Here is a 17,734-nt window from a genome sequence, read left to right as displayed (position 1 = left end):
ATTTCCAAAAACACTTTTACTTTCCTGCAAGTGAAACATTTAGATTGTAAGACTTACGGACTTGATCATACATAGTTTCTGGTGACTATCACAGTCATGTAATGTGGATATGCATTATTTGTCACTTTTCTAAAATCAGCTCATTTCCCAAACAAGTCTGCTAAAGACTGAATTGGCTTTTATTATACTTTTATGAAGCAGAGGATCTTGGTACTGTGTTAGATTGCTTGTATGTGGTTTGTACCTGGCTTGTAAATCTTGTTTTCATTGCCATTTGGTGGAAGTATTTAAGTCCAAAGTTGGCCTGTATCTTCAGTGCTGATTGATTTCTCATTTTTGAACATTGTTCTCTTTTGGTTCGCCAAAAGCTCATCCACAAAGTATATTTCTTGACTATTGACTCCTTAAAAAGCTCACAAAGTTTGAGATCATGAAGTCTGTAAATGACCAACCTCCAACGCTAACACCAGTTGCTTTTACAGTTATATAATGGGAAAGTGAAGAAAAAACCCCACCAAATTTACTAAAGTTTATTAAGGATGTGCTAATGTAACAGTGTCTTTTTGCTTAATGAAAAGTGTTCTAGGTATTTGTGTTTATATTAGTAGTTCACATGCTGACAGCCTCTCATAATGTTGGAGCTTCTATTGCTGCTCGTAGAACATGAGAACAAGGCATAAGTAATAGATAATTGATGAGATATTGTACAATAATACAGCCAAACTCAATTGCTAACTGTCAGAACGGGGTTCTCTTAGGAAGCTTTACTGCACCCCCCGCCCATCCTAGTTCATTGCTTTGAGGAAAAAGATAGCCTTGGAATATTTCAGTGTTCTCTATGGGCATGGTTTTGAATTTTTTTTACTATTACTATTTTTTTGCCCTCTTTCACAGCTTATGGGGCAGAACTGATTATCCTGTCTGGACTACTGGCTAATCCCTGAAGGAATAGCTAAGTTTTTACCCACCTGGGGACTGAAGCCTCATTTAAATTTCTCCCTTAATTGAAAAGTTTTAATTCCTTTTTAATTACCTTTTTATTAAAAGGGAATCATAGGAAATAGATAACGTAGAGTTTTGCTATTCAGTATGGTAGCCACCAGCTATGTGTAGCAGTCGTGAAAGGTCCATAATGTAGAGATCACAAGGAACCTCTGTGTTTCAAAAACCATCTCCAGTGGCTCTGAGGGATAGGTTAGTGGGGGCTATGATCTCTGTTAGGGAACCGCAGAAATATTGGTATACATTAACTTAGATTTTATTAAACTATTTTGTTTTTAGCAAGGATTCAGCTTTGTAGTAAGCAAAGTAGCTTTTCAAAATTATAAATTAGGCCTATATCAAAAGATATATACAGCCTCAATTTTTAGAAATACTAGTTTCTTGAATAAATAATTTATTTTTTTGTTTAAAGATAGGCTATTGAGAAAAAATACTTTTTAGTGGGTAACTTTCTTTGCTAATATATTTTAAAGAATATGAAGTGAATAAATGATCAGTAGAGTACCAAATACAGCTTTTACTTTGTTTTAATAATTTTTGTATAAAAAAAGAACCTCAATTTTTTTTAAGGTTTTAGAAGGTATCAGTTTAATAATGAGTATTGAGAAATATGGTACACACAGACACCAAAGTAATATAAAATACATATAATTTTAAACTATTTTCTTATGAACTCTTAACACAGATAACTGACAGTTTCTAACACATAAAATTTTGGACAAAGTTACCAGACATTTTGGAGAGGTTCATTTTAAATACCATTTAGTCATGCAATCAGGAGGTTTTTTAAAAAATAAATATGACAAATATATGGATTTTTGAAGTATAATCAACATACAAAACTATATATTTTCATATTTTCACTGAAGTATCTTTAGAGAAGTATTCTGTCACGTGAAGTTGAACGCTCAAATTAGATGTAATGAAAGCCATGATTTTATTAAAATTGTGTAATTCACATACTAAATGTTTATGTAAAAATAAACACACAATTGCAAAATATTTGTTTTGTGCTCAAAGTCATTAACCTCATATAATTACTGAAATAATTGTAAGATAAGCTTCCCAGTTCTGAATGTTTGTAAGGAAGGCATGTAGGAGCAATAAATCAAAAACTTAATTCTTCCTTCTGAGAAGCAGTGAAAGAGTAACATAATTGCCCCTTGGGGATTGTCAAAGCTTTCCTAGAACTGCAGGGAAGTACCAATGGATTCCTTTGTAAAACAGTGAGAACTAAAACCACATCCTTCACCAGCACACAAATCGATGATAAGTTTTTTTTCCAAACTTACATATGCCCATAACTCTGAACCATAGGTTAGTGAACTGGGCTAAAATGTTCCTACCTTCTCTTTTTCCAAAAAGGCAGTTCCAATACCTTTTTCTCACCTGAACAGCTTGGATAAATTTCTATTATGAGTAAAAGAGAAGGAATAATAATATGACATGTAAGTAAGCTTGCTGGATCTTAAAATGGAATAAATACAGCAAGTCTTCAAGAAACATTTTTAAAGGATCCTCAATTTTTATTTATAGTTAACAGTTGTTGAATCTTAGGTGGAAGGTATATTTATATTGGATGATCGCACTATATTATCTTTTCTGTATGTTTGAAGATTTTCATAATGAAAAGTTTAAAAAGATTTTGATTCAAGATAATGAAAGCCTTCTAGAAATTGCTTATCTTTTACTAATCGGCATGATTTACAGACTGCCAGTAGGCATGGTTTTTTTCCTTCATATGTAATGCATATAAGGTGGCAGGAGTTATACACAAGTGATATGTATTAGCAGAGTGGTTAATATAGTGAAATGAACTACTAGAAGGAGAACACAAATTAGAAATTAGATGATAGTCTATTCTGAAGAAAGATTTTGAGGTGCAGGCTGAGTTTTCTCTTAGGATGTGGGTATGAGTCCTAATGGGTTATTTAATTGTTGAAATTTGTTTATTTTAATTAACTAGGACAAAGAAAATATTTTTAAGATAGTTGATAACCTATTCTGACCTATGTAGGAATCTTTCATCTTTGACCTGAAACAAATTAACATCTGAGAGAAGATTTTGCGTCGCTGCTGCTTCCTTATGACCTGTAGTGTTCCTCCTCAAGAGTGGTGGAAGTGCAAGAGCCTGAGAGCCACTTCATATGGTCTTTTTTAAAGACTTAAAACATCTTGAAAAAATAAACAGATTTAAATTAGATGCATTTATAAAATGTGTTATAGAAGAATTCTTACTAAAATAAGATTGTGCACATAAATAGTGAAATAGGAACTTGAACTTCATTTGTTTTTAGTTCAAATTAATAGTACATAATACTCTTAGCACTTAATTGTCCTGTGTCTCATAATGATCAAAAGAGGTAAGATAATGTATTTATGTATGAGTGCTATTTAAAGCTCTCGCTCAAATGATTGTTTTCCTGAAGGCATATGTCATGCTTTTACTGGAGTACTTTATATATATTGACCATGTGTTATTTGGGGGGGACAGAATGGTGTTTTGGCTGAGAATGTGGGCCCTAGGGTTAGACTGATAAGGTTTGAATCTTGATTCTTCATCTTACCAGTTGTGAAATCTTAGATAATATATTTATCTTCTTCACAATTCCCTCATCTGTGAATTGAAGATAATAACTTGTCTCATAGTGTTGTTTTCTAGAATTGAATAATTCCTAAAAAGTATAGAGATGCTTGGGGAATGGGACTTTAAAATTCAGTAACTAAATAGTCCCTTTATGTTAACTCTTTTCAAAGACCAAATTCTCTAATATCCTTAACTCAACTGTGTGTGTGTATGTATGTATGTATGTGTGTATGTGTGTAGCCTCCAACTTAAAACAAGTTGTATTTGAGAAATTTATTAGTTTGGAATTCTGCGGTGGATATCTGTTATGTGATTAGGTAGCTAGGCTAAGTTGCAAAAACAATAATCATAATGTGGCAAAGAATAATTAGAAAAAAGCAGCAATAAAAAGAAAAGATACGGTCTTGGATGTTGATAGTTTAGTAGGAGATTTTAATTAGGAGTTTTCGAAAGAGACTTTTATAGAAATTCTCAAAGAGCCATTAAAAATCTTTCGTGGGGTAGGGAGGTCAGTGGGATGGTAGAAGAGGGTGAAGGGGGAACAAATGGTGGTAGATGGAGACTTGACTTGGGGTGGTGAACACAGTTCAGTGTACAGATGATGTGTTGTAGAATTGTGCAAAATTCTATGTAATTTTTCACAATTTTGCAAGAAACCTGTATAATTTTGTTAATGAGTATCACCCCAATAAATTTAATAAAAAAGGGAAGAATATCTTTCAAAGAATTTTGGAGGGCTAGATTGATCCTTGCTGATTTTGCTTCCAGCTTTATCAGATTTCTTTCCATTTATGATGGAGTTCTAGCATTGGTAATACATCCACTACCAATAGGGCTATATTTTGACTGATTTGTTAAGATTGGGTAACTGAATGGGAACTATTTTTCCTTGTGTAACAGAGAGAATGAAAGTAGATGACAATCAAGGAAAATGTGTGATTTTAGTAATATAAAATAAGCTATGAATGACCTCAAGGAGAGGCAATGAGGGAAACATCTTCCTGTATTGGTAACCATTCCCATTACTACCCATAACAAGATGGGGATAGGGAGGAAGGGGAGAGGGAAATCACACATTATTCGTATGCAAAAGATGCTTATAAGTTGGTCTGAATATAAACAATCACTTCCTGACATGTACATACTTTTATTTTTTAAGAAGCATTTCAAAATTTTGTAGTATACTCCAGGGTTATCATTATGAATGGTATTTTGAAATTTTAAACATTCAAACTTTTATTTGAATTCTGGTTATAGAAGAAATTACCAAATAGGGTTTATGTGTACCTCTGGTACCAGAGTGCAGATACAGAGATTTTCCTGTGTTCTCCCTAAATGAGGGCTCTGGGTTTCATACTTTTGAAAATGTTGAGGTTTACTGATCATGGAGAAACCAACTTTTAGATATCAGAAAAGTATTAAAATGGTACTAAAATTTTTATGATAATCGTTTTTAGATTTTGTCGACTATTATGACACAAATAAAATGTTATTACTTGTATATATTCTTGATTAAAATTATTTACACAATTTTCTATTAGGAAGTGGCGGTTTTTGTCTTTGATAAAAAGCTGATTGACAAATATCAAAAATTTGAAAAGGATCAAATCATTGATTCTCTAAAACGAGGAGTCCAACAATTAACTCGACTACGACACCCTCGACTTCTTACTGTCCAGCATCCTTTAGAAGAATCCAGGTAAATTTTTATAAAAACTTATATAAGGGACTTCCTAAACAAATAGTTGAAAATAACTTCATATATGAAATCTGTCTATACAGTATACTGCCTGAAAAATACTTAAAAACTGACTGTTGTGTCAACTCATCAGAATGCTTTGTTGTTTTAACTTGTATTAACATATATTTTACCATTATATTTTAAGTCTTTTGAGGGGGGAAGGACGCATGTTTTATGTTTTTCTCTGTCCCTGCAGCTTCTAGTGTAGTGATTTAAATATTACAGACTAGGGATTTATTGACAATTACAAAGGAAGGCAATTCTAAGATTATTTTTTAACACATCTTTATTGTTAAGTTGTAAGAATTGCATTAACATTCATAGAAATAGGAACCCTTTAGGGAAGGAAAAAAATAATTTTCAGTTTTTAATGAATTAGGAATGTGGAGATGAAACTGGAATTATCCAAAAGAAATATGCTATGGGAAAATAGATCCGGATCAAAGCCCAGAGGCGGTGGTGTGTATGGGGCTGGGTAGCATTAGGGCACTAATTAAAACCATGAAAAAAATGAATTTTTCAAGAATGTGAATATAAAGATCAGAGCACAGAGTGCAGAACTTGAATTCAGAGGGGAAAGAAGAGCCAGGGAAGGAAGCTGGAGGGATCATTGTCATGTAGCTGGAGAAAAATTGGCAGTTTGTCATGGAATGCAAAGGAGGGAAGAAAGGACTCACTGATATTGGGACCATCAAATAAAAAGGAAGTAAGGACTGAGAAGACTCCATTACTCTATTTGACTAGTGAGAGGATGTTATTGATGTTCAGTAATTTTATTAAGAGGGCAATTTGGAAGCTAGAAAATGAGTATAAAGGAGCCCAGCATACAAGATATGTGAATAAAGTCCCATAGGAACTTGTAGAAACTTTTAGGAGGATAATTGTGATACTGAGGTTGAAGTTAGGGGAAATGAAACCATTCATGTTAGATGGACTTTAGATTTTTTTTTTCTTTTTTTTTAAGTAGAAAATGGATAATAGGTTAATAGTGGCTAAAGAGGGCCACGGAATGTGGAGTTAAGGAAAAGGTAGTGAAGGAGTAGTCTTGAATCTTGAAAAATAAAAAGAACAAGGTTAAAATGTACTAAGTGACTTCACACTATGAGTTTATAAAGACTCGGTTTTCCATTTTTTCCCTTAGTTTATGACATAAGCAAGAAAGTAAAACCCATGATGATTGCTATAGGGTTAATGAAGGTTTGCTCAGTAAAAGGTAGTAAGGGTGACAGTTACTATTGAGGTTGTTGGAGAAGAGAAAGGAATCAAATGTACTCAGGAAAAATACTTAGAATTTGTTGAATAAAAATACTGGGAAGCTAGATTTAGTGGAGGCAGTAAAAAAATAGGAGATCAAATAATTAGTAAGTAGCTGTGGTTGGGGGAGGCAGTCCTTGAGAGAGGACAGAGCCCTTCTGGTATGTGACTTTAATGATAGTGGACATGAAGGCTCATGAAAATAAGGCCTCCTGAGCTTGAAGAATAATCCTACAGATGTTGATGTGACCAAGGGTGATTTGGGGGGTCAAAAGAGGAAAAACATAAGAGTTGCTAAAATAAATGAGTACTGGGAATCTTAGGAAACTGTAGAAAAGACTTGAGAGTATGTGTGCAGTTTTCCTCTGGTACAGCTCAGCAAATGACAGCTGTGTGTCTGCTGTGTTAATGAGCTTGGTGTAGGAGTTAAGAACAAGGTAGCATCCTTGATGATGACCAAGCAGACAGGACTGTGTGACTCACTCCCTCAACCGAGGCAGTTCTGTCTTTAGCCCTCATATATATATCAAGCTTTTGCATATGCTTTCTGGATTCAAGGGCAAAGAAAGTCACTCAGGTAATTGTGGACAAATGAAACGGCAAAGGGCTTTACTGCCTTTACTTGCCTTTAAAGAGTTACTCTCCACACATGGCTTGGTACAACTTTTTTTACTACAGTTCCTTATAGGTTCCTTGTAGTGCCAGAGCCTAAACCCAAGACATAAAATGATTAGGACTTGAGTCTCAAAGGCTTGATAATTGTAATAGCAATAGTACACATTTGTTGAGTTTACATGCTAGTCACTGCTCTATGTACTTTACATGCATTATCTCATTTGATCTTCACAGTAACCCTTGTGGTGGTCTTTTATCACCGTTCTGCAGATGGGCAAAGTGAGGCTTAGACCCACAGTGTCAAGAGTCATTTTGTGAAGGAATAGGGATACTGGCACTTGACATTGGGTATTTGTCTTCAAAGTCTGAGTTCTTGATCATTATAAAGCTATCGAATGTTGATATCTAACATTTTACTTCTAAATACTCTTACACATCAGAGAGCAGTAGTTTTAAAGATATAAAAATTCTGACACCTTTCAAAGCGATATATAAAGTAGATAAAGGCAAAGATGCTCTGATTGAACTGGCTATGGGGACCTGGACCCCCGTCCCTCTTTCTGACTTCTCTTACCCAGAGGCATCTGTGGGAAAAATCTGTAAATTCCTTGGAGCATATTCTGAAAATTATAGCCTTAGAAACAAGGATAATATCATAGGTACAATGTAACAATGTTTTAGTTGATTGGTTTTCCTTAGAGAGTGTCATTCTTTGAGAGTCATTCAAAAAGCACAGTTGAAATAATGTTTTATTTCCTGACTTTAAGTTTTAAAAAAAGTATGACAACTGTTATAACACTTAGTTTAAAAGACTGTTGAATGATTTATCCAGTATAATTCATATATACTGCTACCTGACTTTGTTCTGTTGGTTTAAGTTGTTATATTCATGCTGAAAATGAATCTAAAATAGTTTGTGTTCTTGTTGATAGTTTAGTAGGACCACTAATTTTTTATGTATATTTCATTTTGATAATGTGGAAAAAATGATAGTGAATAATGTTTTTCTTTTTTAAAACAGGGATTGCTTGGCATTTTGTGCAGAACCAGTTTTTGCCAGTTTAGCTAATGTCCTAGGTAACTGGGAAAATCTGCCTTCTCCTGTGTCTCCAGACATTAAGGATTATAAACTTTATGATGTAGAAACCAAATATGGTTTGCTTCAGGTATGTATTTTTTTTATCATGTGGAATTTTTTTCTTCAAAATTGTTTTTGGCTATTTCAAACTTATTAGCCATATAAGCTACTTTATGTAAACATTTTTATCTTTTCAGTAATTTAAAAATTATTTCTTTGTGCCAGAATATTCTATAGTTTCTTTCTACGCTTAAATTATATTTTAATTGTTTGAAAGATAACATTGGTAACTTTTGGAGAAGGGCAGTTATTAATTGATATATGGGGTGGTTCCCTTATGATATTTTTGAGTTTTAAACCTTGTGAATGTATTTCATAAATATTATGTTGAAATAATAAGGTAGCTAATAAAAATAAATTATCTTTAAAGAAATTATTTAATAGCCATCAGGAGATACAGTTAGTCATTTCATATATGTCCACATTTAAAAATTTTTCCTTTTCCTGCTTAGCAAAATATCTTCAGCTCTATAGAGAAAATTTAAGCTTAGTTCCTTGGGGACAGAGATAATTCTATTTATTATTTTCAATAGCTTTATGAAGGTATTATTAATTGGCATAAAAAATTCACATATTTGAAATATACTGTTTTATAAGTTTATAAGCCATCACCACAATCAAAATAATGATGCATATATCCATGACGCCACCCCTGTGCCAAGTTTCCTCATACCCCTTATAATCCCTTGCCCCTGCTCTTTCTTATCTTTCTATCTCTCACTGAACTGCTTTCTGTCACTATGAATTGGTTTGTATTTTGGAGAATTTTATAGATGGTATTATAAAACATGTACTCTCTTTTTTGGTCTGGCCAATTGTTTTGAGATTCATCCATATTGCTGTATGTATTAATACTTTTTTATTGGTGAGTAGTAGTCCATTGTAAGGACATAGCATGATTTGTTTATGCATTTACCTGTTGATGGTCATTTGGCTTGTTTACAGTTTTTGACTGTTGCAAATAGAATTGCTGTGAACATTCATGTGTAAGTTTTTATAGGGACATATGCTCATTTCTTTTGGTTAAATACGTAGGATTGGAATGGCTAGATCAAATGGTGTGTATACATGTATTTCATTTTTTAAGAAACTGACAATGTCTTCCAAAGTGGTGGTACCATTTTTTATGCCCTTTGCAGTGCTTGAGAGTTCATTTTTTTCAGATTTCTGCCAAAAGGTATTATGGTTGCTTCTTTTAATTTTAGCCATTCTCGTAGGTGTGCGGTGGTATTTCGTTGTAGTTTTAATTTGCATTTCTCTGATGAATAATGATGTCGAACACCTTCTCGTATGTTTTTTTGGCATCTGAATATCTTTTCTGGTGAAAGTCTGTTAAAATCTTTTGCCAATTTTTTGAATGGGTTGTTTTCTATTATTGAGTTCTGAGAGTTCTTTTGTGGTTACAAGTCCTTTGATTTATACGTGTTTTATCCAGTTTGTGGCTCATCTCATTCTCTTAACAGTATATAGTTTTTAATGTGGTAAAATGCACATAACATAAATTTTACTATCTTAACCATTTTTAAGCATGCAGTTCAGTGGCATAAAGTCCGTTCACATTGTTGGCAGCCATCACCACCATCCGTCTCCAGGCCTCTTTTATCTTGCAGAACAAGCTGTGGTCACTGATCAGTTTACTCCCACACTCCCCTGTCCACCCTGCCTCTGCCCCTGTCAATCACCGTTCCACTTTGTGTCTCTATCAATCTACTTTAGGTACTTTATATAAGTGGACTCATACAGTATTTTTCCTTTTGTGACTGGTTTATTTCATTTAGCATAATGTCCTCGAGGTTCATCATGTTGTAGTATTTATTCATCCATTTTTTTTTCTTTTTGAGAAGCCAGCATACTGTGTTCCATAGCAGCTGCACCATTTTACAGTCCTATCAATAATGCACAAGGGTTCTAATTTCTCCATTTGTTATTTTCTAGTTTTTGATAGTAGTCATCCTAATGGGAATGAGATGATATCTCATGGTGGTTTTGATTTGCATTTCCTTAATGGTTAATGAATTTGAACATCTTTTCGTGTACTTATTGGCTATTTGTATAAGCTCTTTGGTGAAATGTCTATTCAGGTTTTCTGCCCATTTTTAAATCAGGCATTTGTCTTTTTGTTGTTGAGTCGTAGGAGTCCTTTATGTTATTGATATTAACCTATTGTCAGATACATGATTTGTAAATATTTTCTTCCATTTTGTTGATTTTATCCTTTTCATGCACAGAATTATTTTATTTTTATATATTTGTTGTTGTCGTCTTTGCATTTGGTGTCATATCTAAGAAATCAATGCCAAATCCAGTGTCATGAAACTTTCTCCTGTGTTTTCTTCTAAGAGTTTCACAGTGTTCGGGCTTACGTTTAGGTCTTTTATCTGTTTTGAGTTAATTTTTATGTACAGGGTGGGGGGGGGAAGTAGATTTACAGTTTTCATATGGAAAAATAATACAATAATAAATAATAATACAGGGCCTCTGTGTTTCACATACTCACAACTGTAAACCTACTTTTGCCCCCCTCTGTATGTTTTAACATGTAACTTCATGCTTTTACATGTGGATATTTCATTTTCCCAGCACCTTTTGTTGAAATTTCTGTCCTTTCCCTATTGAATGGCCTTGGCACTTCTGTTGAAAATCATTTGACCATATGTACAAGAGTTTATTTCTGAATTTCCTGTTCTGTCCTATTGATCTAAATATCTGTCTTTATGCCAGTACCACACTGCAGCTTTGTAGTAAACATCTGAACTTTTTTCCTAGAACCACAAAGTGGTTGTGAATAGTAACTGAGATAATTATGTAAAAGCACCTATCAAATTAGTGCCCGAAATATACAATAAGTGTACAGTGAGGTTTTTTTTCCCCCTTAAAAATTTAGGAAAAGTTTTCTAGGCTAGAAAACCTTAACATGTTTTATAAATTATATTTGAGGGATATGTGTTTTTAAAAATTAAATCTTACATGAAATTCATGGATTCAAATGTGTTAGAGCTGGAGAACATTCATTTGAAAAATATTAAGCTCCTAATTACTTATCATACTAGTCACTTAGGGTGAATATTCAGGCAGTTAGAAGTAGCAGATTGTATTTTGGGGAGTGGTGAAAAATTAAACTGAAAACATAGAAAAGGGTCATATTGGTGATGGGGAACACTGACGGATTTTAAGCAGGTAAATGACTTGGTCTAATGTACATTTTAGAGATGCCATTCTAGAAGAGTAGAATTTTGGGGTGGGGAAAGCATAAGGGAAATCATCCCTGCTATACAGGGTTATTTTTCAGAATCAAATATGCAAATTTATAAGTGCTTAGCATAGTGCTTGCATGCAAAAAATAATGATAGTTAAGAAAAAGAAAGTCTTGGTCAAGCATTATAGGAAGGCCTAGAGGTACAGAGTGAAGTTATGAAGAGATAGAATAGGCCCTGATGACTTACTCTGGCGATGGGAGTTGGGAGTGGTATGGAGTCTAACATGATTTCCTGCATTTATTAAGAAGCTGATATTCCATCATTTGAAATAATTCACCAGCTGGGACGTGCAGAGGTTCAGTGACTTGCTCAAAGTTGCAGGACTAGTAAGTGATGAAGTGAGGACAGGAATCCAGATATCTTTTAAAGTAGTACTCTACACTCTTAACTGTTGGCTTGCCTTCATGTTGAAAGCTGTAAGGGAGTTTTTAGAGAATTCATTCTCATTTTTGTTTATTAAGCAAATATTTTCTGGCCGCCTATATGTCTGGCATAGTTTTGGGTGCTGAAAGTATGGTAAATTCCTGCCTTTTGGAATTTACACTCTCATGGGGGAAGAAAGACAATAACGTATAGCACATTAGATTATAATGATAAGTACTTGTGGAGAACAAAAGAATGAAGGGGGAAGAAGGGATAATTTGGATGGAACGGAAAAGGGAGTTGCACTTTTGAATGGAGCAGTCTGGCATTCTATCACTGCAAGTGGGATATTTGAGTAAAGACCTGAAATAAAGCAAAGAGGCAAACCATATAGATACCAGGGGAAAGAATGATCTAGGCAGAGAGAACAGCCAAGGGCAAAGTTCCTGAGACAGAATCTGCAGGATGTGTTCTAGGAACAGTGAAATACCTGGAGTGGTGCAGAGCGAACAAGAAGATGATTAACAGGAGATAAGGCAGAGAGTTAAAGAGTGGTTAGGTCTTCCTAGGCCCTGAAAGCCAGAGAAATACTTTGGACTTCACTGAGAAAGAGGAAAAGTCTTTGGGAGGTTTGAGTCTGAAAGTGATGTGGTCTAGGCTGTGTTTTAATAGAATTACTCTAGTTGCTGTATTGAGAATTAAACTAGGTAATAGATTAGTGATTTGCAACCTTTTCATCGCATGGCACACATAAACTAAGAAAAAGTCTGTGGTACACCAAAAATTTTGCTGATTCATTCACACTGGATAGCTATTGTGTTGGCTGTTGTTATTTTTTAATTTGACCATCTAAGGGGAAAGAGGTCAGTGCTCTTTACTAAATAGTCAGGTATTGCATATTTTAAAAATTCTTGCAGCACACTGGCTGAGAATTGCTGTAGTAAAGTAATAGCAGAAGCAAAGATGAGATAGGTTGGCCGCTACAGTAATGCAGTCCAGAGATGATGTTTCAGGGTAGGGAAGGTGGTAAGAGACAATCAAATTCTAAGTACGTATATTTTGATGATGAAGTTATTGAGATTTACAGATAGAGTTGCTATATAAAAAAAAGTGTAGTGGAATATAACTCAAAGGTTTTTGTCCCAAACAACTGGGAAAATGAGGTGGCCATTAACTGTTATGGGACAGAGTGCAAGAGGAAAGATTTGACTTGTAGGGACGCTCAGTTTTGGATTGTTCCAAGATTGAGATGCTTAAACAATTCAACAAGAGAGAAGTAAAGAAGGCAGTCAGATAATCAAGTCTGGACTTTAGCGTGATTTGAGAGTATTTGAGAGTAATCACCTTATAGATGGTATTCAAAGCTGTGAGAACACTGAGACAGAGTATATGGAATATTGAAAGGTTGAAACACTGAGTCCAGGAGGTTGGGGGATGATAAGGGGGGGACCAGTAAAATAAACCTAAAAGCAGTCACCAAGGGAGTTGAAAGTCAGCACTAGTTTGCCAAAATTTTGTTTTTGGAAACAAAATTCAGTCAGTCTTCAATTTTTGGTTAACAAATTCCATGGTAATCATAGGCACAAATACTAATCCAATGTGAGAATGGGAGAACATTAGTTAATATTTGAAAACTGAGCACAGTGTTACTCAGAAAAACTGAATTTCAATATGAAGTGTAAGTACATACAAATACTAAGAATTAGAATCAAATTGACAGAGGTATCTCTGCATATTTACCATCTGTAAATCAGGAATCAAGGATTTCTTCTTTTCCAAATCCGGAAATGAGAAAATTTTGATAGCAAAGTGCTTTTGTATTATCTTTTCTTTTACTTATATGCATATAGAAAAGAACTTGATAAGTAGTTTTATTCTGGTTTTATAACTTTGTTTTCCTTGCTTTTGCCTCATTTATCCTGGCAACTGAGAAAATCTACACTTTTGCATTTATGATAAAATTTGTTACCTGACATGTAAAAAGTATTTTGCTGGGAGAAGGAGCAATTATGAATTATGAGACATTTCATTATTGTAATTGAAAGGAGTTTTATGTAATGTAAAAATGTCTGGTTATTTTCCATTTACAGGTTTCTGAAGGGTTGTCATTTTTACACAGCAGTGTGAAAATGGTTCATGGAAATATTACACCTGAAAATATAATTTTGAATAAAAGTGGAGCCTGGAAAATAATGGGTTTTGATTTTTGTGTATCATCTACCAATCCTTCTGAACAAGAGGTAATGAAGGTTTTAGTCTTCTAATTTTTTAAAAGCTATGAAAATTTGTGATTGCATTGGGAATGGACTAGAAAATTTATAAGCCTGATAAATGTGTAGAAATAGGCTGTGTGGTACAATGGTATGTTTAAATGTATAGAAAATTTTTAGAGTTTATTGTATCTAAGAGTGCTCTTGAGCTCATTAATTCCACACTAGTTAATGTTACTTGAGAAAAAGATGTTAGAGTCAAATAGATTTGAGAACTCTTGGGTTAAGGTTTTTTCCCCTTAGAATGTCAAATACACTAACAAACATTGTGAACCGCCAGCAGTATTTCCCCAACATACTAGACCACAGAATCTTCTTTAGGGAGCATGATAAGAACAACAACAATGATAACATTTACTAAAGCACTTTTTTTTGTATCTACTTACTTGATTCTCAAAACAATTCAGTGAGGTATTAAGAAAAATACAGACAAGGGAGTTAGGTTCATAGAATAAGGTTCGGCAGGTGGTATATGGCAGAGGTAGGATTTGAATCCAGTCTTTCTGGTTCCAAAACTCCTGTTACTTAGTGTTTATGACACTTGCCTATTTATCCTTGGGAGATGCTGCAATGTTTTAAGTCCTTACTGTATGTAGTTGTTAAAGGGACCTTGATTTATCCTGAAATAGATTTGTAATTTAAGTAAACATTTTTAAGGGAAACAGAAGGAATTTGTATTGATTATATACTGTGGGTGAAGCACTGTCCTAGGTCTGATTTTCCTACATTTGTTTAATCTTACAGCAACCTTTTGAACCTGTTAACTAAATGACATAGCTAATTAGTGAAAGAACAAGGTTTCAAACAATAATCTATTTGAGCCCATAAAACTTGAAGCCTCTTGTGTCATAAAACAGGCCAGACCTTTCCATATTCATACTGTATGATATATGATGATTGTCTCCTGGAAGAGAGGTCCCCTATCTCCAAAGTTAAAGAGTTGCATTTGTTATCTCTTAATTTGTTCTATGTACCTTCTAGATTTGGGAATTTGGGAATTTTAGGAGGGGATGACAGTTTTTACTTGCATGACTGGTATGAATTTAAAGCTAGATTGTTGCTGCTTGATAGAGGCCTGCTTTAACTTGAAATATTTGAATTGTAAAGTCTTTTTTTTTTGTCTTATAGCCCAAGTTTCCTTGTAAAGAATGGGACCCAAATTTGCCATCATTGTGTCTTCCAAATCCTGAATATTTGGCTCCTGAATACATACTTTCTGTGAGCTGTGAAACAGCCAGTGATATGTACTCTTTAGGAACTGTCATTTATGCTGTATTTAACAAAGGGAAACCTGTATTTGAGGTTAACAAGCAAGATATTTACAAGAGTTTCAGTAGGCAGTTGGATCAGGTATTTACCTTTAAGTATTTATTTGCATTAAAAATGTATTAAGTGCTTCTTTGACTATTTTTTTCTAAAATGTATTCAGAAAATTCTATGAAATGAGTGTTTTATATTTTAAGTTTGCATAAAATCATCTTTAAAAAAGTAATTCTGTAACTAATGAGGATTAAAGTTTGTTTCTACAATTGTAATCATGACATGTATTTACTAGACTGAATATTGAAATATGTTCAGAAATACTGGACATTTTGTTTTAGGAAAAGAGGCAATTTCAGGTAATAAAAGATAGGTGTTTCAATTATTGTACAGTAGTAGAATTAGCCATTTGTTTTAATCTAAAAATATATTTCTGAGTACATTGTAAATTTCTTAAGTGGACTTGACAATATAAATGTATATCTGAATATTTTATACTCATATTTAATATTATTACTCTTTTGAATAGTTGAGTCGTTTAGGATCTAGTTCACTTACAAATATACCAGAGGAAGTCCGTGAACATGTAAAACTACTGTTAAATGTAACTCCAACTGTGAGACCAGATGCAGATCAAATGACAAAGGTGAGTTGGTAACATGAATTCCTGTCTTTGATGGAGGAACAAAAAAGTCGGTTAGATTAACTGCTTCTAAAACAAGATTTAGTTGTAATCCCCAGATAATACCTCTATTCTTGAATGTATTAAACACTTGGCTTCTTTTATTCTTAAACATTTAAATAATTTATGTATATAATTACTCTGATACAAAATTAAGATTTCAAATAAACAAGCGTCCTAAAAGTCACAATTAGATGTGCAGAAACTTTGGACACTGCAGGAATTCATAGCCCTCTAACTCACTCATATAAGCATGGATTTTAATAGAGAAATTATATTCTTTATACTTTTAAGATATTTTACTTTATCTTTTAATATTTTATTAGTTATGTAAAGAAAATACTACTCCTGCCAACTCAGAGGTACTGATTCTGAAAATTTGAACTTGGAAAGAAAAATAATTTATTGGTTTTTTTATTCTGATTCTTATAATTAGAATTTTGAAGAAATGATCTTTATTATTTTAAATGCTGAATATTTTTTTGTATTTGTATTTTGTTTTGTATTTTAATATTTATTAAAATAATATTGTTTTCCCGTTTTTAGATTCCCTTCTTTGATGATGTTGGTGCAGTAACACTGCAGTATTTTGATACCTTATTCCAAAGAGATAATCTTCAGAAATCACAGTTTTTTAAAGGATTGCCAAAGGTTCTACCAAAACTGCCCAAGGTTTGTTATTGATCACTTTCTTATTATAGTCAGGACTTTAGAATTTAAAGTTTACTTTGACTTGCTATAATAACTTTTTCAAAGAAGTAAGTGTAATTTAACAACTATAAAAGACTGAAAGCTGAAGCCCAAAGTTTAGTGGACGTTCTTTTTTTCTTTTTAATCCTCGCCTGAGGATACGTTTTATTGATTTTAGAGAGAGAGGAAGGGAGAAAGAGAGAGAGAGAGAGAGAGAGACATTGATGTGGGAGAGAAACATGGATTGGTTGCCTCCTATATGTACCCTGACTGGGGATTGAACCCACAACCTAGGTATTGGCCCTGACTGGGAATCAGACCCTCAGATTTTTGGTGTATGGGATGACTATCCAACCAACTGAGCCACCCAGGCAGGGCAGTGGACCTTTTCTTCTGCATTGTTCAAAAATAATTAAATAGCATTAAAAAATTAGAATGGTAAAATGTCAGAAGAGAAGCCCATAGTTGTCATTGTGGAGTTCACTGTCTCACCAGCATTTAAGGGGTACTTTTATATTGATATTAGCCTCTCCAGGTCCTCTAACACCCCCTCTCTCACTTATTAAGCCATGAGAATAATATAGTTTAAACACTGTGAATGCTAAAGAAACCACTGGTTGGAAAACTAATAATTTTTGGTTACAAAATTATTTCCAGTGTTTAATCTATCAGATATTCATTGATTACTGCTTGTTCAGCCCTTTACTTAGATGCTATGGAGAATAAAGAGGAAACAAAAATTGTTCTTGCTTCAAGGCCCTTACAGTAAGTGTAAATAGAGTTATTGTGCATGAAACAGCAATGAAAAATACAGGACAGTGTTTAAATAGCGTGGTATGAATCATAAGTTATGAAAGAATTAAGAGGAAAAACAT

General features: G+C 33.6%; 1 protein-coding gene across 5 annotated transcripts in view; it reads left to right on the top strand.

Moving 5' to 3' along the window:
* Positions 1–17,734, top strand: part of SCYL2 (SCY1 like pseudokinase 2) — a 56,445-nt gene that overhangs the window by 13,780 nt on the left and 24,931 nt on the right. For all 5 annotated transcript variants that reach the window (XM_054574647.1, XM_054574650.1, XM_054574646.1 and 2 more), the window contains exons 3-8: positions 5,131–5,288; positions 8,221–8,365; positions 14,048–14,197; positions 15,356–15,577; positions 16,017–16,133; positions 16,716–16,841. In XM_054574647.1, the coding sequence (XP_054430622.1) occupies positions 5,131–5,288; positions 8,221–8,365; positions 14,048–14,197; positions 15,356–15,577; positions 16,017–16,133; positions 16,716–16,841 (918 nt within the window). The remainder of the gene's footprint in view (positions 1–5,130; positions 5,289–8,220; positions 8,366–14,047; positions 14,198–15,355; positions 15,578–16,016; positions 16,134–16,715; positions 16,842–17,734) is intronic.

Source organism: Pteronotus mesoamericanus, unplaced genomic scaffold, assembly GCF_021234165.1.
Source record: "Pteronotus mesoamericanus isolate MK-2021 breed Mesoamerican mustached bat unplaced genomic scaffold, CSHL_Meso_final contig_263, whole genome shotgun sequence".
Taxonomy (NCBI): Eukaryota; Metazoa; Chordata; class Mammalia; order Chiroptera; family Mormoopidae; genus Pteronotus; species Pteronotus mesoamericanus.
Note: the sequence above shows the minus strand (reverse complement) of the source record. Positions and strands in the feature narration are given on the sequence as shown.